General features: G+C 38.6%; 1 protein-coding gene across 1 annotated transcript in view; it reads right to left on the reverse strand.

The window, feature by feature from the left end:
• The window catches only part of TTC39B (tetratricopeptide repeat domain 39B), a gene marked incomplete at its 5' end in the record, with an annotated part of 68,723 nt that overhangs the window by 35,581 nt on the left and 7,182 nt on the right, over positions 1-25,960 (reverse strand). Inside the window, one exon of the mRNA XM_080637709.1 lies at positions 6,355-6,389. Coding sequence (XP_080493835.1) covers positions 6,355-6,389 — 35 coding nt within the window. The remainder of the gene's footprint in view (positions 1-6,354; positions 6,390-25,960) is intronic.

A 25,960-nucleotide genomic window follows, 5' to 3' on the forward strand; every position in this document is an offset into this window, starting at 1 on the left:
AGCAAGCAGGACATCAGGTCAGGCCAGATGTTTATGGGACTAACACTGCGTCACAAAAATACTGGCTTAGATCCAGAGAGACAATTAGGACAGTGTGATCCTAGTAAGACACTCTTCCTAAACTTCAAACCAATTTACTGTAATTTATTTCACAGTGAACTTATGGCTACAATGGAGATCTTTCATTACTAAAATCTCTAAAAGCACAGTGTGTTGTACTTAACATGTAGTATGAGAAATCACCAAACTGCATCATATGAAATAAATTACTTGTAAGTCCGAAATTATGTAAGTTCAAAGGGTTAAATCAGCACAGCTACCAAAAGAAGCCATACCCTATAAATGGAGAAAAAAAATCCTACAAGTTTGATACTGTCCTTAAATTACCACATTTTAAAGAATGGCATCCCAAAATACACACCTTGCAGTGCTCTACATCCTACAGCATCCGAGCTGATTAAGCACTGACATCAGCAGAAAAGCTTCTGCTCTCTAAAAGCACTGTTCACCACTGCAAAGTGCAGAGGAAAAACATTTATTTAATAAACTCATTGTGAATATATCATTTTTTCCCTCCTCTTCAAAGAAATTGTTCTAAAAAAAGAAACTAATGTAGTTTAAGTGCTCAACATACCTGCCAAAGTAAATTTTCACAGATAAAAATCCATAAATCTGACTACCACAACATTGATGATTTCAGGGACAAGCAGATAGAGATAATATACTTACAGGATTAATTCAGCTAACTTCAGGTCCTTATGCAAATATAAGTGCTGCTTCTTTCCCTCTATTCCTTTTCCACTGCACACGCATAAAAAAAACCCCCAAAAAACACCAAACAAAAAGCCACACAGAAGGAAAGCATAAAGAGAGAACTGATGCTGTGTTATTTCTCAATATCCATGAGGTTTCATTAACCAGTTATCAAGCAAAGAGAATAGAAGGACAAAAGTTCACGAGCCAGCAGCTGGCATCACAGGCACTCTCCATAGCTGAATTCAAAAGAAATGTCAGTTAGAGTGGCAGCAGCTACAGTCAGTGCTGGAAGCTGATGCCTCTGCAGGAAGAGGATGCTGGGAGATCTTCCCAGTCTGTGCTGCAGCCCAATTCTAATCCATCACTCCTAACTGCAAGGAGAAAATGGAGACATGAGTAACGCAAAGTGATTTATTTTTAAAGGCAAAAAAGGGAATTACCTCAGTATTTCCTGAGTATGTATTTATATGTATGTAATAAGAAAAAATGCTACAAGTAAAGTCAGACAGAAAAGGTATCCTAACGCAAATACAGTGAAAATAGATCAAACATACAAGAGTTGGTAGCAAACACCACTGAAGAAAACTATCTCATGTTTAATTTTCATTATTTGACAGTACTCAAACAAATCAATATATTTTTTTATTGACACTTTGATATTTTTTCCCCAGAAATCCAAATTTTTAGGTGGAGTCCCACAACCAAAATAAATTAATAGCACAGACAGGCAGCTAATAAACAATTATCCTGATAAATATCATGAAGATAAGAAGGAGAAAGTAGGAGTCAGAATCAAAACAGCTACAACAAAGATAGCTTCATCCCCTTGGTCTAATCTCTGCAGATGCTATGGGAAAGCTCAGCAGCAGAAAAATAAACTGTCCTTCACTACTACCTTTGAAAACTATTCTTTAAAGCTGTACCACCTGGGCTAATAGTACCTATTCCCAGCTATGTTTCCTGTCTTGAACTGAGATTTACTCACAAAAATGCCTCAAAGAAACACAAACGCCTTTAAAACACAATGCAGGTAACTACAGATTTGCATTTACCCCTTTCAGATGGATGCTAAGTAATAAAAGCAGTAATACTTCAAATCAATCTATTTAAATGATTTGACTTTTGGAAATACAAGTATGCAACACACTAGGAAAGAGTTGCCCAATATTTACTAAAACACCTGAGGAAAAGAAGGGCTATGATCAGGTAAGACAGGCTCTGCAGGACAGACATGGACAGCTGTAACTTACAGAGAGCAACTTTAAAATGAGGATGTTTCTACTTCTTCCCTGAAACTGTTCCTGATAATGTTAAAGGAGTTCAGAGATATCAGAGTTCTCCATTACATGATTTGGAAGCAATACTTAAGTGTATTGTCACTTATTATATTAACATTATTTGGGGCAGGGAGACTCATAGTGTCAGGTGGAATATCACGTTTGAAAAGGAGTTTTGTGCAATATAAAAACTTGCACAATGTAGCTTGAAGACTTCTATTCAAATACAAACACATAGAAAAATCTTACACCAGAGGCAAAAGGTGTAGCTGCAATAAATATGAAAGAGTTAGTAATGATATAATTATTGCTCACTCAAACCTTCTCAAACTTAAAACAATTTATAATCCAAGTTATAATCCAAGAACTGTTTGGGGTACAGAAGGATTACATCTGGCTGCTGTCACACTACTGCTGCTCCAAAGCTTAAGACTGACAATATGAAGTAGCTATTGTGTCATATTTATGTAGCTATGAAAGTATTATTTAATAGATATAAAAATCACCTTTACTGGACTTCTTTTTCCCTTGACCTTGAAGACCAAACATAAGAAAATAAAACTTCGATCATTTAAATTGTCTTAGCTGTTTCTCACCATTTTAAGACAATGTCAGAATCCAAGTTCAAACTTACAGAGACAAGCAGTGTTATGAAAAGTTTTTGGCACCCTGAATTCAAATTCGAATTTAAGACTGTTTCCTCAGATGTTCCATTTCATTCACTGACAAAACACACACATGTGCAGGTATAACTGAAAACTTAACTACACTTCTGAGATTACATGGATAACCTGCTCTAACTTCCTTAAACACTTCTGGCCCTTAATCTATCACCCCAGTAATACCACACAGAGCTGCTTTCGTAGGATCAAGGATTAACAGTATCCAGCTTTGGGTAGGAAAAAGAGAATGTAAAAAAGGAATGATAATACAGCAATGAAATATGCCTCTTTCTGCTGATACTGGTAAAGAAAATCCTAAGAATTAAGTTATTCATCAAAATCACCTGCCTGCTTTTCTAGAGAATTCTAGCTTCCATCTTCTCAACATTTAATTTTTTTTAAACATGTTTAAACGAGATCTTACCATCTTTTCAATGATGCCATAATTCTATGTCTGGTATCAGAAATTTCTATGCAAACAGTGCAACATGAAGACTACCTTTGCATATGAACTGTTTGTAGAGTCAGATAAACTACTATGTTTCTTCCCAAAGACAACTACAAAGCATCTCCTATAGACATACAAAGGCAGCTACCATAATACAGTATTATTACTGTATTTACTGTAATTACTCTAAATGTTGTTTTTCATTTGTAGAAGCTTCTGATAATGGGGTGGTAATTGAAAACACCACCTTGCCTTTACCTCAAGAAAAAGATTGCATGGCAGGCAGTACCATGGAAAAGCATAATAACCTGATGGTAACTTATTCCTGTCACATACAGATGACATTTTAAGAAACAGCATGTAAAATGAGATGGGAGAAAATCCAAATACAATTAAAATTCCATACAAGTTCATAACAAATTGAGAACTTCAGAGGAAAAAAAAACAACCCAGAGAAATCAAAATAGCAGTGACAAGGTCTGTACATGCTAGGCATAATATGGTGACAGTTAAAAATTGTTGAGAACTCAAACTGCTTTTAATCATCTTCTTGTAAAACCAAAGAAGAGATAATTTACAAAATTACACTCTAGCAACAGAAAACATGAATCTCTGCATTATACACAAAGCGATTCTGAATAATTTGGTGCAAAAATAAGGTAGCAGAAATACATAGAGGAAAAAAAGTCATAGAAGTTGAGATTTATTCAGTAAGATCAACACTTAAGTTCATAGTTATTCCATAGTAAGATTCTGATGAAGCATTTTTGCTTCAGCACTGATGAAGAATTAAAGAACACAAATCTGTTCTGCTCATGTATGGTTTCAAACCTGCAGATGCTTGGTAGGTAATAGCCTTACATTACCTTGTGAAACAAACCGTCCAAAACTCAAAGCAAACAGATGCTCCAGTGAAAGCATGGGGAAATACTTGGTTAAAAATAGCTTTCCACCAAAGCTTCTTGGCAGATGCTTCAATTTCCAGAACAGAAAGAACATTTGTCTTCAAATACTCAATTCCTTTTACAACAGAATATGCAAATCTTAACCAGTTTTGACTTAACACAACCACGTAATAGCAAATTTACTTTCACATATAATTATAGAATGGATATATCAGAAGTTATCACCAAGTCAGTACTTTGAAAGCTTAGTAACCCTCTGGCACAGAAAACACTAGGTGAAATGGTGCCTTTGCTTTAAGCAAAATGGCAGACCAATCTATTAATTAGTCTTTCTAATAATTCTAATAATTAGTCTTTCTTTGGCTACAGCACCAGTGAGTAAAGAACTGCATTTACACATGGAACACTGTTTAATCGACTCTCCCCATTTCTACAAAACAAGTACTTTGGGCTCATTACAAAAACTGTTTTGGAGTTGCTGTGTATACCTACAGTAGCCACCACCAGTAGAAGATCACAAGAGTCTAGATGAAGAATCTAATCCATTTAGACTATCTGAGCAAAGAATAATTTCCTCCTGGACCTGCCCTCAGATACAACAGCCAGCACTAGAGATTTAAGGAAGGATTTTACCTTATTAAGAGAAATCATTGACCTTTTAACATCTAACCTCCACAATCTGGTATCTACAGTTAGACAACAATATTTAAGGAATAAACCCAGTTAAACCCAAGTTAGATTAGCAACACCATTTCCTAGCATTTACTGGAGCCACATACAGAGCAGTATTATTTTATATATTTGACATAAAGAATTACAGAGTTGTGTTTGAAATACTATGAAGATGTGGTTCCCAGACATTCTTTCCTCATTCTCTATACCAACAAGTTGACTTGAGAGAATTTGAACCAGCTCTGATCTCATAAGCAAACACCAAGAGTCTTTGTAGACACAACTCTCTATAAAAAGGTCCATTTTTGTAAAAGTCAGTTGGGTATAACAAAAATGCAATAACCCACTCAAACAAATGCCAGGTGTATCATCACAGAGCTAAAACAATCCCTATTTCTTATGTGAAATAAAAGACATTGAAACATAGATACATATGAAAATTTTAAGACAAATATCATCAATGGCAGAATTAAAAAAAAAGTAATAAAATTTAGATACAGCTTCCCAAAAGGTTGAACCTCTGGTAATTCATTGTTTCAGTGTAGTAATGTTTCAAAATTTCTACTACTATATTATCAGTAAAAGAAACTACCATTAATTCTAGATGGGGAAAGGTCAAGAAAACCTAAAAACCAAAAATCTAGTGTGTGGCACTAGATCAGGAATAGGCTTCCCCTCAGGTAAATTTCCAGTGTCATTTGAAAACTCCAGCCAAAGAGTTTCAAGAAAGGTAAGACTGAAGACTTCCACAAAATGTTCCAAGGCTTTTTACAGTTCTTTAGGCACTTTTTTCTTAGTGTAATGAAGTGAAGAATCCTACCCAGATATAAAAGAATACACATATTTCTATATAATTCCTATAACTAGCAAAGTAGCTAATCGTCAAAACTCAAAGCAAGTCAGCAGCAGCAAATATTCCAGCTGAGATATCCCACTCTTATTGCTCAAATATTCATAGACTGAACTGCCCCTCTATTTTCAAAAGAAACAACATACACAATTATGCCAACTGCCCACTCGTGTCCCCATGCTCTTAATATTGGAAAGCTTCAATCAGCCAAATTTGACAGAGAGGCAGTGGACTCAAGAGGTATTAAAAGAAATATCTAGATAGTGCAGAAATACCTAATGCATACTTACTGCAGGAAAGGCTACAGTATAATACTTAATTTTCTCTTTGTTGGCCTGCTGAAAAAAAATCAAGCTACCTGTTGACCATGCAGGAGTAAGGAGGATGCAGATGCGGCTAGATGAAAGGAGAGGCAAGTAGGTCATGAGGACATGATGGTCTTGCATGATGAATGTGCGATCCAGTTTTTCCACTAACACTGAGCTATTGTTTTTTCACCATGCAAAATCATTTAGAGCTGTCAGTATATAACTAACAGTTACTAAATCTTCTATTTTTAATTCTTTACAACTTCCACACTTATTGACAAATACTTCATCACATCTATCAACCTAATTACACTTCCATTTCCCAGCTCCTGGGGACCTTAACTGTTCTAGAAAATGTGTATAGCATCAATGCATATAAAAGTACACTTCCCTAGAACAGTGTGCATGCCGTATTTTGTCACTGTTTAAATAGTTCTAATAAAAAAACACACAAATTTTTTAAAAACTCTACTTACATGGGGATATTTTCATAGGCATCTTCAAAGTTTTCCTGCAAAAGAAAAAAAACCAACACTGTTTCAATCAAAGGTGCATTTATTTTGGAACTCTTTCTGTGACACAGCAGAAAGTTACCATTACCAGATAGCACTTAATTCTGCAACATACAGTAATAATCAGAATATTCCATCTATTGACTTTTTGTAATGCTTTCAGTGCAAATTATTACCCAAACGGTAATACCCTTCCTGTGCCTACTAAATCAGACTACAGTTAAGTTAAACCAAAGACCTATTCCTTTTCAGACTTAAAATCTTTCACCATGTACATCAAAGAAGGCAATACAGACTTATGCCTCAGGAATATGTACAGCACATCTGATGTATCCAGGACGCTCTAGCTGACTAGAATATCCACAAACAAACAAAAAGAGGTAAAAAAAAAAAAAAGTGTTCTAAGCATGCAGCCAATATGCAAGTTGACCAGAGTACATATAGTAGATGCATTACAGATCAAGCACAAATTCAGCCAGCTCACACACTAGTAGCAGTTACATGAATAGCTTGGTCCACACATCCACAGGATGTCTCTCCCCACCTAGATTCAAGCCTTTTTCCACCTAGGTTGAATTTCAAATTAAAATAAAATAAAGGAATAGACACACAAACATGAAAATGGTCAGAATGGTTCAGTTCACAGGTCATCAACAGCTGCATTCAATTTCCAAAACTGATCTGCAGAAGTGTGTGTCACAGAACACAGCAAACAGCCCTCCTTCCTACATCCTTCCCACTCCACACTTGCCAGTGTTTGGCAAGTTGGGGTATTCCACACCTTGAGGTCTTTGATGCACTTTGTCCACCTGGTGATTTGCAGTTGATGTCAGTTCCAAGTATCAGTCCAGTCTACCTTTTCCCATGTAGACTTTTTTTTTATTCATGAAGTCATAACCTTAGGAAGGAATTTCCCAAGTCTGACACCCATTTTGTATAAAATAATGATTTCTACTCGAACCTTGCTTCCACAACCTTTGTTTAACAGTCCTTAGTTTTTGACCTGAAAGACAGTGAAGAATCAATTCCTACCTGCTCTTTCCTTGACACTTACAATTTCAAAAATCTTTGTTATCTCATCCAAATCTTTTCCAAGCCAAAGACTGCTACCTTACGTTTACTTACAGGAACTATTTCCTACTTATGACTGTCCTTTCTGCTTTTTCGGTCGGAAAAAGGGGAAGCCTGATGGAATAGATTGTTATGATTTTTTCACATATCCCAGGAATAACAGTGACTTGGTGTGCCAAGGAGTAACAAAAATACCTTGCAAATACTGTGTGAGATGCTCATGTAACCACTGACATTAATGAAAGGAACAACTTAAGTACCTTACACCAAGGCTGTCCACTCAGTTAAGACAATGCACATACTCAGAACATTGTTAGACTCACTGGCAGTGAGGTGGAGGATTAGCATTTTAGTGGTATTTACCTTAAGCATGATAACATGAGTTTGAAGCTAGCATTCAGTACACTTCAGAAGACAGACCTATGCTTCCTGAAGAGTGAGTTCTCAGCAAAACCACAGGACAAATTCAGCAATAAACTATGTGACTGGGATACATCCTCTAGAAAAAGATTACTTGTATTTTTAATGGAGGAAAAATCTCCATTCAGAAGAAAAACCAAACTGTTGGAAAAGGAAAGACTTTTATCATCCTTCACAGACAGAATATGCTACTACAACAGTTTTGAACTACTGCACTTGCATATTCTTCACTGCCTGCAGCTGCCACATATAAATGTATTTAAAGAAATGTTATTAACAGACTGTCCAAATGCTCTCTTTCTAGCTAAGTTTACCAGTCAACAATACTACAGTACAAGAACAAGACCTACTGTAATTAACTAAGTAAATAACTTAGATCAGGCTCCATTATATTGTTTTCTTCTGAGGAGAGCTGAACTGAGTTTCAAGAAGCTGAACAGAAACCAACAGGAACAACCTGATACCCATGTCTCACCCTAGACACTGACATGAGTCATCAGTCTTCTAATAAAGTGCTTCTCTGAAGACTGTTTCCTCCTTGAGCCACTTACAGAGACGAGAAGAAATTCAGCAAAATAAAAAAAGACTGACAGCTTTTTGACACAACTCCATTTTATCTAACAGAACAAACTTGACAAGCAAAAGTCAAGGTACTTTTAACTGTCAGGTACTTGTAAAGGAAGGTAACAATCAGAAGTTTACACTAAGATGTAAAAACATCTGTGATGTGAACCTCTTGCCTGCTCTTACAAACCTGAAAGCAGCAACTCCGTGCAAGAATGGGAAAGGATTCGAAATCTCTCTAGATAAGGATCTGACAGATCCTCTGCCTGGCTCCTATTGACTTTTGTTCCCTGCTATTCACAATGGCCTAATGCATGCCTAAACATTTAAAAGGACAAAGTGCAACCTTGGTGTTTATTTCCACATATTAAAGCACAGGGAATAATCACAGCCTCTCAACAGATTCAAGGAACCTAAAAGGAAGATCACTGAAGGCAACATCTTGTATGCTTAACACAACAAAACAACAACAAAAACCAAAACCAAAATAAACACACACCCACAGAAACCCCACACACCCACACCAGACAAGAAAAGCACAATTTTTCAATTTTTCTGAAGCTCCCTGTGCCTTCCCATTCCCACTGCATGCAAAACAGGTATTAGAATTAGAATTAGAACAGGTATTAGAATTAGGCATTCAATTTGACATCTTGTTTTCCTTTCCTTTACTGCCTCACACAAGTTTATAGTTGGCTTTACAGACCCTCAGAGATCCCCTACATATTGAAGAAAGTTGAAGGCACTATGTGAGAAGCATAGCCATTTTCTACTCCATTCCATGCCTATTAGAGCAAAAAAAAGTCACATTGTCCTAAAGTGTAAAGGAAAAGACTGCAACAGAAGTACCGAGAAAAGCTCCTCCTACATCAAGTTCTGGGATTCATCATGTTCCTACCAAGACATAAAAGGTTTCGGAAGAACTCAGAAGATACTAGCTTTTCTCCACTAGTCTGTTAAAATTTACTTGTAAACTAAGCCTGTTCAAGAAGAGAAAAAAAAAATTAAGAGTGAGGGGTTACATAAAATACAGAATGTTGTGAACACTTCAAGCTATATACAATATACAAACGTGTACTGGTCAAGCTGTATATGATCTACATAATATATATTATATCAATTAGAAATAAAGTGATTGATAAAGTTACCAGTCCTCAGAGTACAGAAGCAGCCCAAAACCAAACATGGACAGACATATTCTTGCACACTAGGTTAAAGCCTAGTAAAGTTTCTGTCTTCAACTGCTCATCCCAACACTGCAGCTTCCACTTGATATAGATGAAATGCCATAACCAAGTTCCAGAGATGCTTGTTTGTTTCAGTCTACAGCAAAGAAGATTACTTAATTCAAGCTACATAGTTTTACTCAGTACCCATGACAAGCTGCACACAAATTCCTTCAAGCCCAAAGTGGTGTGCAACCTAATCAGCTCTTTTGTGAGGAAGAATGAGGTTGACTGAAGAAAAGGGTTGTAAATGAGTAACCTCAAGAATGTTAGGCTTTGTTAGCAACTATAGAGAAAAAGAAATTACTAAGATAAGCTTTGTCAGAACCGCCTGGTGGTTACTGATGTGACTGATATGACAATGATCCTAAAACAAAGTGATGAAGAAATAACCACCAGGGGTCTGAGAGCCCACTACTACATTTTTGTATGCATACCAGAGTCATTCTCTAAAAGTATGATGTAATGTATGTAATCTAATGAATAGGTATGTTTAAGGACAATATAATCACAGTCTGGTTGATGCTTGGTAGAGACATGCTTGGAGGAGTGATCCCCCGTGTCTTCCAGCACCCCAATAAAAAATAACTGCTTGTCAAAACTTTGTTGGCGAGTTCCTGGAGATTTCTCTGAATCAGTGACCTCTACACTTCAGCAGTGTTAGTGTAGGAATGCAATTTCCTTTATTTACGTGGCTGGAGAGACTTGACAGAGAGCGAGTTTAATACAGTCCTTCATTCATTTCCTTCACCTGACCTGGGTCCATCCTGCAGCAATTCCCAAAGGTCTTGCTCCAGCATGCCCTTGTTACAACAGCCACACACATTCGGCAGAAATCTTTGGGAAACACAAACTGCAAAAAGGGCAACATAGCTTTTTTTCCATCCCCCTCCCCCCCGATATTCCACTCAGAAAAAGAAACCGTTTAACAGCCATGTCTCTCAGTACATAATGCCAGTTAACCCTGCTATCCAGATTTTTATTGTACCTTTTCCAGAGAAACACATCCAAGAATTTTAAGAACATGAACATAAGTAAAGCTGCCACTAGATGGCATGTCATAAACAGATTCAGACTTTTCCACAAAGTTGGGGAAAAAACACAGGCACAGGATTTGACTGAACAAAGCTGTTGTAAAATTATTTTTCTTGAATTACATTAGCTTACTTTTTTTTTAATTGTTGTATATTGTACAATAAAAAGATTTCACATCTTGTCAACGCCTCATTTTCAAAATTTGAGCAGGTTTAAAAAGAATTAAGTTTACACAACTTAAAGATACTCACGTTTTGCAAATCCAGGAAAGTCAAAGTCAGACAGACACTTATGTGGAGACATTTACAGTGAGTGTTATTAATGCAGAAAAATTGACCAGAGTTCCCGTGCTCTTTAGCAATGCAAGCAGAAACCATTTGCAGCAGCCAATTCACCTATAAAGCCTTACAAAAAACAATATGCGAGTGACACCCTTAAACTACCATAGGCCATTTATCAGTGACTGTACTTTTGTTCTAATAAATTGGTAGAAAGTGGAAACAACTGCTTGGCTTGATTATGACAGAAATCCTAACATCAAAAGTGAACTCTCCTTTCTTCCACACTCATTATAAGTCATTAAACTTTAAGTAACTTCTAGACCATATCCTGTAACTCTTTGTAAATCCCTACCTTAAGTTTAGTAATTATTTTGTCAAACTAAGTGTTTAAATACTGGTTCTTTTCAAAGTGATGTAAGCAAACATGGCCAATCTAAACTACCCCTTTGAAATACAGATTTATGACAAGGCATGCTTACCAGTTAAGTTATTAAACACCTAGATACTCCCAACTGATAACAACATAACTTCAGAAAACTAAGTCCAATAGTATCTACGAACACTAGCCCTGATTGGAAGTTCATACTAAATAGGGCAGGGAAATGGGAAAAAAAAAAAAAGGGGGGGGGGGAGAGAGGAGAAAAAAAGACATCTAATTTCAAAAAAATCAACACGAGGATGCACATTGATTCAACGGACAAATGAGGCTACAAAAGACAATGGTGAAATGATAGTAGCCAGCATTAAATGTAGTTGCTACACCACATCTACCTGCCTATTCACAGCTTTATTTTATTGGGCCTAAAGACAGTATAGTTTTAAGGAAAGATCTGAAGAACCATAAACTGAACTCCTCTCCCTGGAAAACCCTCATACTAAGATGTTGCAAAGCATGGGTATCTATGAAGACATTTAGATACTTAGTGAGCAAACACACTTTGAGATGCTTTTAGTCCTGGTGAGTTTGATCAAGTTTTTAGTCAAGCATGGGTACATTTAACTATTTTTGCCCTCTCTTGCCTTCTGTAATTCAGCCCTATACCACTCTTCCTCTTAAAAAAACCCCAATGCTAGGTGGAAACAATGCACAGCAAACCCAGCCCCTGTCAACAGCCATGCTGCCCTGCATACTTCATGCCTATACCTGCCTGCAGGCAGCACAGCTCCCAGTTTGGAAGTCAGCAGCTGGATTCTACATTAACAGAAAGAGGCTTCTCTGGGAGGTCTAAACTTCCTCAACCTAACAGGAAGGATAACACACCTTGCACTGCATTTACACAAAACCTACCATTCTGTACACGGATTCATCTCACAGGACTTTAGGGATTTTAAACAAAATTAGCTGACAAGCTCAGAAGCACCCTTCTGAAATTACAGGAGATGGACCCTATTCCCTCTGGCTAAATCTGTCCAGACTCACTGAAAGGGCAATGCACATGGGGGTATGGACTAAATCTCCTTTTCCTTCTTAATACTCAATACAGGAAAAAAAGTGTTGCTACAGGAAGAGAATGGGAGAGGTATAAGAAGAAATTGATCCACAATACTCATACTTTGGACTAAGACTACGAAAGAGAAGCCTTCCATAAATTCTTAATTTCTACAATGGAACCAATTTCCAGACAGTTTCTGTTCGTCAGCAGTCACCACACAGTTATTACCAAATGGGACAGAATAGTTAAAAAAAAATTATAATTTTTAAACAAAATCAAAGTACTTAGCCCCTCTCCCCCCTTTCCTATTACGCAACTTAATAAATACTAATTTCTCCTCAGCCAGGACTACATTTAAGTTTATTCACACAAACTGGTGGCTAAAAATTCCACACCCACAGGGGTGACAACTTAAGATTACTGTGCATTTAAATCTTACTAGATATTACAGCAATATGCAAGCCCCTAAGAATACTAGTCAAGGATACGACAGAACAACATGCCATCTCTCCCCTTAGTTGACTTAACTGAACAGAGAACTGCCAACAGAAGCTGGAAAAACTCAAATAACACAGCAACGAAATTAGCAAAACTCCCAGATGTGGAGCTACATGTGGGCACGTCTGACTCCAAGTTCACAGTCAGTTCTCTACTTGAGCATTTTGCATTTGCATTATAAAAATACTGAGTTTTTCTTAGTCTTTCAAGTAAATTCTGAAAGTTTAGCCGAAGAATTGCTACAGTGGCTCAGATACCATCACAGCAAGCAACAAACAACTGGAAGATGCTGGTTTCTGCAAACTGGTTAACATGACACCAATCTCAGAGGAGGAGGAATAATACAGAACAAAAAAATCAAAACAGAAAACAGAGCCAGAAAAAAAAATCCACAAACTTTACATTTATTTAATACATAATTAGAGCAAAGTTTACATAGTTTTGGGGGGGAAGTTATTTCAGAAGAGTAAAAAGCTCTCTTGGTTGAAGTAACTATAGACAAACACTTTGGATTTGACAAGCCATTTTTTTACATGCTATGCTGATCTAGTTCTTAGGAGGTATCAAAAAAACCCTACATTATGTTAAAAATCAGCTGAGCCAGCAAGAGGAAAAACAGTTGTCAGTGGAAGACCGTAACTGAACTTTTCCTAACAAAATTTCTCCAAGGCTTCTTTCTGTTCCAATACAATTTCTTTTTATGGAAAGCAACAATCCTAAAACGGATCAAAAGGTCATTTTGACAAGAAATTAAATGTCATACTTTGCTAGAGTTTAGCCTTCTTGAATGCTGACAAATACGTAAGACAACAGAAAAGAGCCCATGAAAATAGTTCAAGAAGCTTGTGAGAGCTACTTGAAAGTTCAATCTTTTTGATCCACCAATTGCAGGAAAGCGAAAGTGCTTACTATCTCTGGCTCATATAAACAAACTCACAGAAACAAAATCAGTACCAGGCAAGACCTCTTTGGTTTCTTGTAAATATTCTTTTCCTCGTGTCTTTTTTTCTGCTTCATCAAATTCACATTCAGGCAGAGGGCTAACTACTGGAGCACACCACTATCTTTCTTATCTCCAAATTAAGAGTCTGAAAAGCACACAACATTACAGTTCTACTAAGCACAAATTACTAGGTTTAACAACAGCAAAGTCTCACGAAACTGAAAGCTTTTGTTCCACAAAGAGCAATTATCTATAGTTCTGACATTAATCTATGGAGAATTTGCTCAAATCAACACATGAGCTATGACTTGAGCCAAAGACGCTTTTCTGCAGGTGAATTTACTGTCCGAATCCCTTTCATAGAATCAAACCAATAATGCATGTATAAATTCATTTTAAAGTAGTTCCTGAATACTGCTCTTTCCCAGCGAAAGTATGCTCATTTTCCCTCTAACATCTTTTTCACAGATTACATAGATTTGATCTTGTTGCTTCAACCAACATCTACACATCGTCCATCCCACCGCCTCCACTGCAGCATCAAATATCAGAAATTACTAATTCACAAAAAAGAATGATGGAGATGAACAACAGTGAAAGCTCACTAGTCCAAAGTTCACCTTGTAAGAACCCTGTAAAAATTCACCTTGTAACACTGCTCAGTTGAAAAAAAATACATCCAGCTAAGAAAAACGGGGTTTTTTTATTTGTCTGCAGCAAGAGAAGTAATATGTCTGCACAAATCTACACACTTCAGATAGAACCTGCACAAACTAAAGAAAGCAAAGCAATTCTAAGAACCTATGAAACATAATCTATTATGGGACACCTTTCCTGCATACTAACTATCAGATGATCGTGTCACTTAAGGACAGCATTCAACTGTTACTTAAATGGGCAACAGCATGAGAAAACATTACCTAGGACTGTGTATTTTTCCAGGTGTTGAAAGTAATACTCAGCATAACAAGAGGACCCAGAAGCTAATGTGTCAGTTATCTTGAGCTAATCCATAAAGCACTGAAGAATTAGTATTTTGATGAACCAAAACATTCAAATTTCTTTTCATTTTAAAATATTGCTGCTTTTTGCTTCCTGATACTTACTCAGAACTGAGAGTACTTTGCACCATAAAGACCTTAAAAATCGCAACTTCTTAACTACTTCATTAAACTTGACAGTTGTTTCTCATAGAAAAGATCACTTTACAAACTAGCAGAGAAGACAAGTAACCTGAGAATAAAACTACATCTTAATGCTTATTGTCAAAAAAACCCAAATGTATGAGGTGTTTTGGTGCTGTCTTGGCAGAGAAAGAACTTAGGGAGTAGAGAGAGGAGAAAACATCCCCGAACTTCCTTTACCACCCACACAGGCTTGATTTCTTACTGTGACACTAGATCCTGGTATTAACGATTTGTAGCTTAGGAACAGAAACACACGAAAAATACTTAGTTCAAAGGGAAAGGAGATGATGCAGCTGTTACGAAAGAGGAAAACGATTTCCCCTTCCCAAACAGAAATAACCTTGAGGTAGCAAGAACAGAACTGAAATGCAGAACTTCTGTTCTACGCAGTACAACCACTTTTTTTATGAAAACTGAAAAATTAAATTCCTTTCTCTGAAGGAAAAAAATACTCATATTATTTCAAACTTACTGGTTTGATCTATAAATATAACCCATCTACTTTTTAAGAACTGTTCTTCATAATATTTGCATAAAGTATCAATGTTTCTCCAGACAGCTGAGTAGACTGACTGGTGGCTGTTCTGAAGGAGCTGTGTTCTCCTAGATGTTTTCCACTGCAGACTGAGAACCTCAGCTGTCAGACACCAAAGATCAAGCTCAGTAGTTCAGACTTACTTATTCAACCTCATGCATGCATGCCACATTCGAGATCTTTATTAATGTGGCTGACTTGGTCAAGGGTCATGCGTAAGCTAACAAAAAAAAAAGCCCACCCCCCAGAAAGAAAACAGGAGTTGGTAAGGCAGAACTCAGCTTTATAAATTTGGTTGACTAAAGAATTGCTGAACAGCTCACAATAACAACTCACTGTCATTTAGCTCAAAAGTTAGATGTCACTAACCATAAGGACAAAGGTTTCTCCATTATAATCTGGAAAGCAATGGCCTTTTGATACAACTGGTCACCCCAGAAATTACCAGAAGACACATGAAAATTAAGTCTTAAGAAATCCACCCTCCATTTTTTACAGAGAACAGACATCTGCAATGAAAGTGCCTGTCAAAATTAAGTGCAGCTAATAAACATGTTTCAACAAATGGCCAGTTCCTACTTCACCCTTCAGCTGCATATAAGCTGGACAACTCTTAAACAGCCTACCAGACACACTCTACAAACCAGGGCAGAACTGAGAAAGAACATCAACTGGAAGAATTACATTTAGTTATGTCAGTCACGTCAGTCACTGTGGTCAGACAGCCTACATATGAGAGGCAGCAACAAGGTAATGGCTTTTATGAATCTCTTTCTAAATATAGGGCACATGGCAGTCACAATTTAGTAAACTGGCATCAGTCTTGCTTGTTCTGAACACAAGTGGCTGCACTTCTGCTGTTTCAGATGCCTCTATCTCATGACTGAAAAGTGGAAATAAGCAGATTCAGTAACACGCTCAACAAGTAAGGGACTACAATATACTTCACTTTAATTGACATGCAAATGGCTGGTGTCAACAGTTATTCATGTTCAGACTTATATCCAATATTCTGCATGCAAAAGCAAGTGTACAGTTTCAATTAAAGTTGGCTGAATACCAAGCTGGCTTCTCTTATTGTTTATACTGGCACCTTCCCGCTATTTCTTTGATCTGCTGCTGGTTTTGCATGAAGAGCACTTCTAAGAGGCAGAGGAATAGCGCAGCACCATAGAACTTGATTGTTACTAGAAAGCTCTTTATTTTTACATTAGTTGACCATCTTTTTCTGTTCATCTCACACATATGCTCTTGGACAGCCCTGAGTCCAAGGGAGTGTCAGGTTGGTGTATATATTTTTTTTGTGAGTGGCACCAGGAAAAACAAACAAAAAACCAACAAAACCAACAACAACAATAACCAGAACAAACAAACAAAAAAGCGAACACCAAAAGCCCCACACACAGTAAAACGAAGAAATAACACAGTCAGGAGTTCAAAGTCCAGTACAAATGCAGTAAACTCGTCACTGAAAATCTCTGCATTTCATGGGACAAAACTGCTTTCCAAGCAATTCCAAAGTGAAAGGCAAATACAAACAGATGATCTTTGGCTGATGTATCTTCCTTTTCATACTGTAGGAGGAGTGATTTGAGAAGAATGTGAGAGCATTTAAGAAGACCGAGGAAGTTGAGACTACACAACTATATTTCTCTCAAAACACATGCTACAAAAAAGAAGGCACAGTAAGCTTGTCTTCTCTAGCCGTAAGAAAGATTACTCAATTAGATTATTCTTGCAGCACACATCTCTGAGTCTTGCAAAAACTTTGTGTCAAGCTCATCAGCTTTTACAAAAACTTCACTGTCATCATTCAGTCATTTCACATAAATTACATAAAGCCCATTTAAAATCAAAAGGATCTTTACTATGTAATTTATTATGTCTATAAAGTTGGTGAAACCCTTATTACATCTTTCTAGACCTAATTCTTCTGACACAAAAGCATAACCAGTACGTGCTGGGTATGTCTATGTCTTCCAAGACACTGGACACAGCATTGATGAAGGGGAAAATGGAAGACCCAGGGAATTACAGACCAGTCAGTGTCACCTCTGTGCCTGGCAAAATCTTGGAGCAGATTCTCCTGGAAGGCATGCTAAAGCACATGAAAAACAACAAGGTGGTTGGTGACAGCCAGCATGGCTTCACTAAGGGGAAATCCTGCCTGACCAATTTGGTGGCCTTCTATGATGAGGCTACGAAACTGATGGACAGGGGTAGAGCAGTTGACGTCATCTATCTGGACCTGTGCAAAGCGTTCGACACTGTCTCTAAATTGGAGAGACATCAATTTGATGGGTGGACCACTCAGTGGATAAAGAACTGGCTGGATGGCCGCACACAAAGAGTTGTGGTCAATGGCTCAATGCCCAGCTGGAGACCAGTAACAAGCAGTGTCCCTCAGGGATCAGTGTTGGGACCGGTCTTGTTCAACATCTTTGTCAGTGACATGGACAGTGGGATTGAGTGCGCCCTCAGCAAGTTTGCCAATAACACCAAGCTGTGTGGTTCGGTTGATACGCTGGAAGGAAGGGATGCCATCCAGAGGGACCTTGACACGCTTGAGAGGTGAGCAGATGCCAACCTTATGAAGTTGAACCATGCCAAGTGCAAGGTCCTACACCTGGGTCGGAGCAATCCCAGGCACAGCTACAGGTTGGGCAGAGAAGAGATTCAGAGCAGCCCTGCGGAGAAGGACTTGAGGGTGTTGGCCGATGAGAAAATGAACATGAGCCGGCTTCAGTGTGCACTCGCAGCCTAGAAACCAGCCATATCCTGGGCTGCATCAAAAGGCGTGTGACCAGCTGATCGAAGGAGGTGATCCTGCCCCTCTACTCTGCTCTCGTGAGACCTCACTTGGAGTATTGTGTGCAGTTCTGGTGTCCTCAACATAAAAAGGACATGGAACTGTTGGAACAAGTCCAGAGGAGGGCCACGAGGATGATCAGGGGACTGGAGCACCTCCCATATGAAGAGAGGCTGAGAAAGTTGGGGCTGTTCAGCCTGGAGAAGAGAAGGCTGCGTGGAGACCTCATAGCAGCCTTCCAGTATCTGAAGGGGGCCTACAAGGATGCTGGGGATGGACTCTTCATTAGGGACTGTAGTGACAGGACAAGGGGTAACGGGTTCAAACTTAAACAGGGGAAGTTCAGGTTAGATATAACGAAGAAATTCTTTACTGTGAGAGTGGTGAGGCACTGGAATGTCTTGCCCAAAAAAGTGGTAAATGCTTTATCCCTGGCAGTTGGACAGAGCCTTGGGTGACATGGTCTAGTGTGAGGTGTCCCTGCCCATGGCAGGCGGTTGGAACTAGATGATCTTAAGGTTCTTTTCTAACCCTAAATATTCTGTGATTCTATGATTATAAGACCAGACAATTTCAAAAGTTTGAAGCTACCAGTCAAAACATGTGGTCAGAGAGAAAAGTAAAAATAGCTCTACCCTTAAAGCAATGTGGAAATGTGTATGTTTATTGACAAGCAAGGATTACTGTCATAACAAACAAGTGTGGAAAATCAAAAATACTCTAGAAACTGCATCCTTAAAAAAAAAAAATAAATCACAACACAAACAACACCACAAACCCACACAAAAAAGCCCAAAACAAAAAACAATGGGAAAAAAAATCTTTTCTCTGATTTTGTAAAAGCCATGAATCAACTTGACTGTTATCCTGAACTCAAGACCATCTTTCCAAAATACCTGACTGTCGTAACAAAGAACCTGCCATTGATTTTTTCCCAAGTCCCGTCCTCAACAGAGAAGCAAATGTCAACACTTTCAACAGAAGAAGGGGTATCAGCTTGCTACCATGGCTGTAGACTTTGGAACTCTTTTAGCATAATTTTTTTCAGAACTAGTGTCTTATATACCATGAAGAATATCACACTTTATACAAGGAGGCTTTCTAAAGATCTTATTTAAATGCAACTTCAATTGTCATACTTTCACAGATTTCCCCATCTCATTCACAAAACACTCTGCTTTATGTTTAAAAAAAACCAAAAAACAAAAAAACATCAAACACACAAAAAAAACCCTAACAACAAAGCAACAGGAAAGTGCACACAGATTGTCCAACCTGGAAAATATGAACCACCATACTGCAATCTGTGTAAAAAAGGGCTGTGTGATTAGCATAAGGACTATTGTTAGAGCATTCACATACTTCGGAGACAGGTTCTATTACTGTTTCTGTAGAAATAACTATGCTAAACTGTAATAAAAGAAGTATTTGTGGTTGAGATTCAAATGCATTTATCAAATTTCCAAGCCGTTTTCCAGCAAAGCTCTCTCAGCATACAACAGTTACCAAGCTTAGATGAGGTCTCCAATTCCACAATAAAGTTAATATTAAGCATAAGTAGCTTTCAGCAGGAAGCAACAAAACTTCAGTTCCAGTCTCTCTGTTCTCACCCCACAACATAACTTTTTGTCACGCAATGTACCATGTCATGACAAAAAAATAACACAACAAAAACAACCACCACACACAAAAAAACCCCAAAAGTTTACAAAATTTTGTCTTTTTTTTTTTTTTTAAAGAAGAATCTCACCATATAAGGATGAATCAAACATAAAGACTCAGCGTAAATCTTGCTGCAATTACAAATTGAGAGCCAGTCTTGACTCAGCATAAGAATCAAGTAGACACAGTGAAGACTACTTCTCAATAAAGAAAAAAGGGTAAAAGATAAACAGCTAAGAGGAAAAGCACACTGTGTTGTCCTGAACTTTACTAGGCAGCTTCAAATAAAGATCCTCAATGCTCACTGCTTCCATTTATTTCTAAAGCTACGAAAAAAAATCCTAAGTATGCAGCAGGTTCACAATGCACTTACTGCAGACTTACCTATACATAAGCATCATCTCTTACAAATTACACTTCCCCTAGAGGGATGTTTTAACAGCATTTCAGAATGCTTACCAATTAGAATGGAACAAACAATCCTAAAGAAGTCTCATTACAGAGGCACCACCTTGGAATTGCTGATACTAACTTTCCAGAGGTGACCCCAAGCCGGAGAACAAAACATGTTTACCTCATATTAAAGACAATTTAGTGCCAATTTTGCCTATAAGTAATAAAAAAAGAAGAAAATATGAAAGGAATATTAATATTAATATCTTGGGTATTAACTTCCCTGTCTCCCTCAGGTTAAATATCCTCTTGATTACATAACTGGTTACTCATTTATACAGAATGCAACATCAGCTGCTGCTTATTTAGCACCACAAAGTTCTGTTTCATAGTTAAAAGCAATTCAAGCAATTTTTTCTGAACTGGTTCATTTCCTTTAAAACAGGTCTTGCTACAGTAACAGTAATTCCTACAACGCTGTTTACGATAATGTTGTTTTCATTATGGAACTTTAAAGTCTCTAGGGATATCTTCTGATCCATCAGCAGTACTATCTGCTTCATTCATCAGTAATAACAGAACAGCAGAGCTTTAGAAGCCAATGTTACCTAAAGTTAGAAGTGTCTGTAACACAAGATGAAGCAACAACTTTTGTCCAGAGCACAGCTTGTTCCCCCAGTGCAAGACAAACATAGGCCACCTTCTACCTCTCCTAAAAACAACCAGATTTTTTAATTAACAGAAAAGCATCTTCTACAGCACAGAGCAACTTAGCTTCATTAATAATATAAAATTAACTAATTAATAATTGATTTATACGTGTGTTCTAAACGGTTTGTTGTCTTTACACCAGAAAGCAAGCAAGACAGACAAACACCTAACATAGAAGTATAGTCTCACACTCAGACCACATCTCTCATTAAATTACACTAAGCAGAATCAGATCTTGTCTTAACCAGGCAGTAAGCTAAAGTGTTAGTTCCTCTTAGGCTACTTACAGGCAAGCACAAACAGAACACACTTTCACCTGAAGTTATGAGGATAATCCTTACAGAAAGGAAAAAAAAAAAATCACAAGTAACACACACTCTCAGATTTCATTAACATAAAATAAGAGTTAACCTATTAACATCCATCTTAAGTTTTGTTAATGTATCAAGTGTCTATGGCTTTCCTTCTTCAGTCAAGACACCCCCTACAAGATTCTTCACCCAATCTATCCCCAAGCAGAGCATGATATTTCCTTAGGCATTGCAGGGCAGCTGCAGGATCCAGAAAAAAAGACACCAAACAGACTATGCAGGTGGACTGAAAGCAGTATGCATTTCCCCATACAAAAGTCATAACATTTATATACTCACTGAAGCTTGTTAGAAACGTATGTTCCCCCACCACCTTCCCCACACATACGCTCCCTGTACAGCTTACTGATGTCATGAGGAATTTATAGCCTTTGGAAGTTCTAGCTGGAGTGTAGTAACAAGGACATGGTCAATACACAGTTGTTAACAGATTCGTCACTTCTGTTCGGAGGGTCACCTTACCCCAAACGTAAGGTTACAGTATGTCAATACCTCTAGGCAATTGCTCATGCACATACACTCCCTTCTCCTCCTCCTGCAAGGGTTACGGCCCTCTTTTTGGAGCTTTGTGTTGTGTACTCACAGGCAATCAGAGCACCAGTTCCTTTACACCAAGCCCACATCACAGTAATCCTCTGAGGTACTGGCTGTCATGACGCTGTGCAAGGTGAAATCCCACATGACTGCACCGTCCAATCTCAAGCACTGAACCCCTGACACCACTTCCTCTCAACAGCAACCAGACAGACAAAACCAGAAAAGTTAAACACATTACACAAGGCATAGAGTACTTTTAACTATGGAAGGAGAAGTATCAGCCAATTACTCCAGCCTGCCAAGGAACTATTTATGTCACAACTGATCTCTGCCCAATCCTGATATCCATATCCATTTTCACTGTAGCCCATGGTGGCTATATACTAGAAAGTTTTTTTAATTTGTGGAGGCTGTTGCAATGGTTTTTGATATCTTTCTGAAATATGACCTTTTCATTACTTCTTCAGATCATGAAAAAAAAAACAAAACAAAAACAATGTTACAAAGAGTGAGATTTCAATGTAAGAAAGATACAATTTAGGCCAATTTCTGCAACTATTAAAACATATATTCACTAGTTTCCAGAACTCGCCTACGACAGTATCAGAGACCAACTGGCAGTGTAAGGCATGATATACACATACAAAACAAAAAACTCATGCAAAATTTACCTTCCAAGTATAAAATTGCATGCTCTACTGCCCCTGCAGCACACACCAAAGCTAAAACAAACACAAAACTTTGTATTTGACTTCAGGCAAGGAGAAGAAGAGCAAGCTTCAAGGTCAACTGAGAGGCTAACCCTGTATGCTGGGTTGCCATCAAAAGATGGAACCTCAGCTTCCACTCCTTGCACTCCACCTGACATTGTAACAGCAGAGGACTTCCACAAACGCAAAGCGACACACACTAGGAAAGTTATGTTGGTTAAAAGAAAACAAACAAAACAAACAACAACAACAACAGCAAAAAAGACAAAACCCTCCACATCAACGACATGGGAAAAGTCAGCTCCGTCAAGGGTATCAGGTGAGTTCTCTTTTCTGATTCACTGGAGGGACACGCACACACAAACACAGGAATTCAAGGCAACCACACACATCCTGTTGGCCAAGAGAGGCTGCTTTCTGCAGGGAAGCTAGCTAAAATGGACCAAAACTATCCTACAGTGGCAAGTCTTAACTCATTCAGAGAAAGCACACAAGCCTGTTCCTACCACTCAGTCCCTAGTCCCCACGCTCTGTTTTCCACTGCTCCTTCAGTTGTGCCAGTGCAGTTACCTTTGATGACATGCCAATAAGCTTAGATTCATGGTGAAACCCCAAAAGCAAGGCACCATGGACACAAAGCTGTACTCTCCCTTGGACATTTGAACATCAAGAATCCTCTTCAACCAGGCACATTGCTACTTAAACCTGCAACCTCCAATGTACAAACTCACAAGTGGTAATTTAGAAAGTAGTTTAAAAGGAGTCCTCCATGGTGGAAACTCTGAACTGCAGAAGCAAATAAATACAGAGGACAAACTCCAGGAGGATCCTCCTACCTGGGACCTGATTTGTGACACTGGCATGACTCTATACTTCTGCCTCCCAGTTTACAAAAAAGTACAAAGTTGGGATAACTGCACTTACTTTGTATCTCCATTCCAAACATATCATTCAAATGGAAGATAAAAATACCACAATTCAAATAAGCCAAATGGACTTCCAAACAGCCTTTTTTTTTTTATACTTGGACCTTAACACTACTTTGTTGTTCGCTTATTGAGAAATATGTTCACTCTGAAACTGAAATACACAACTGTGCCATTCCTTCTACTCAGTATAACTTGAATTTCCATATTTCACATTTAGCAGAACCTGTAGCACCCTGGCAAAGTGTCAAGACTAACCATTCCACCTTCTACAAGTGACTGGCTATGAGCTACCTTGTATTCTCCACTGACAGAGGGAGCTATAGACATATATAGCTCTTTAATCCAAATTACATTAAAAGACACAGACACTTAGCTGCTGCTGAATCTCTCTTTCCTAAGGTTTTAAAGAGACTTTGCTTAAGCTCAGTAGAATGCAGCTTAACAGAGGCAGCTACTTCAGTGGTGTCAAGTAGCAGTACACAGGCAGATCTGTTTAACAGGATTTTTCAGAGTTGCACATGTTTTTCATGCTAAGATTATCCATCTGGACAAGGCACAGATTTAAATGTAGATTCTTTAATACTATGTTTAAGCCACTGAGTCTTACTTTAAAGTTCTTCCTCTGGTTCAAGTCACACTTAAAATTAGCTAAACTGCTTTTATTCTGAAGTTTTTCTCCTATGCTTTTCACACGTACCTGAAACAAGAACATAATCACAGAATCACAGAATTATAGAATTCTTATGCTGGGGGCCCCAGAGCTGAGCTCAGTACTCCAGGTGGTGTCTCACATGATTGGAGTAAAAGGCGAGAATCACTTCACTCAGCCTGCTGGTCACACTCCTTCTGATGCAGTCCAGCACATCAGGCTTTCTGGGCTGCAAGTACACACATTACTGGTTTTAGTTATGTTGAGCTTCTCATTAGCCAACACCCCCAAGTCCTCCTCAGGGCTGCTCTGAATCCATTCTCCACCCAACCTGTATCTGTGCCTGGGATTGCCTCAACACAGGTGTAGGACCTTGCACTTCATGTTGAACTTCATGAGGTTTGCACTGCCCCACCTCTCAAGCGTCTCAAGGTCCCTCTGGATCCTATCCCTTCCCTCCAGCAATCAACTGCATCACACAGCTTGGTATCAAGTGCAAACCTGCTGAGGGCGCATCAGTTCCACTGTCCATGTCGCCAACAAAGATGTTGTACCGGTCCCAGTACTGACGCTCAATGAACACCACTTATCACTGGTCTCCACTTGGACATCAACCTGTTGACCACAACTCTCCAAGTGAGAACATCCAGCTAATTCCCTATGCAGTGAGTGGCCCACCCATCAAATCCATGCCTCTCCAGTTTAGAGAAAAGGATGCCATGTGGGACAGTGTCAAATGCTTCGCACAAGTCCTAGTAGATGACATCAGTTGCTCCTCACTTATCCACCACTGCCATCGCCCCATCTTAGAAAGCCACCAGATTTCTTTTTAGCAGAAGAGTAAATTTTTAGCACTCCCACAAAAATTCTCACATTTCAGACCATCTAAGCAGACACCTGACCACAAGGCTCTTAGACATGTCCAGGCCTTAACCAGAACACATATCACCAGCAGCACACATCCACCCATGAAAGGTGATTCTCAGGTCTTCAGATGCACGATTTTGCTCTCTTTTCAAAATGAGAGCAGTGATACACCGGACCTCAACTGAGCTAAGGAATATTCGTGTCGTGGTTTAAGCCCAAGCTGTAAATCAGAACCACGCAGTCTACTGCCCCCCCCACCTTTCTTCCCTCTGCTTCTGGAGGGACGGGGAGGAGAATCAAAAGAATGCAGCTCCCACGGGTTGAGATAAGAACAGTTTAATAACTAAGGTATAACACAAATCACCACTGCCGCCACCAACACTAACAACGACAAGAGAAATAACAAGGGAAGAGAATACGATACCGCCCGCCGGAAAAGACAGCCCGACCGACCAGGGGACGTGCCCTTCCGGGTAGCTCCCAGTTCCATCCCCTGGCATGACGTGCTGTGGTATGGAACACCTCCTTGGCCAGTCTGGGTCAGGTGTTCTGTCCCCGCTTCCTCCCGGCCCCTCCTCCTCCCTGGCAGAGCATGAGACTCACAAAATCCTTGGTCAGTCTAAACATCAGTGTTATCAGTTTTTTTGTTCCCAAGCCAAAGGTCAAAAACACAGTGCTGCAACAGCTACTAAGAAGGAAAAAAAAAAAAAAACAAACCAAAAACAAACCAAAAACAAAC

This window comes from Psittacula echo (genome assembly GCF_963264785.1).
Source record: "Psittacula echo genome assembly, chromosome: Z".
NCBI classification, from domain to species: Eukaryota; Metazoa; Chordata; class Aves; order Psittaciformes; family Psittacidae; genus Psittacula; species Psittacula echo.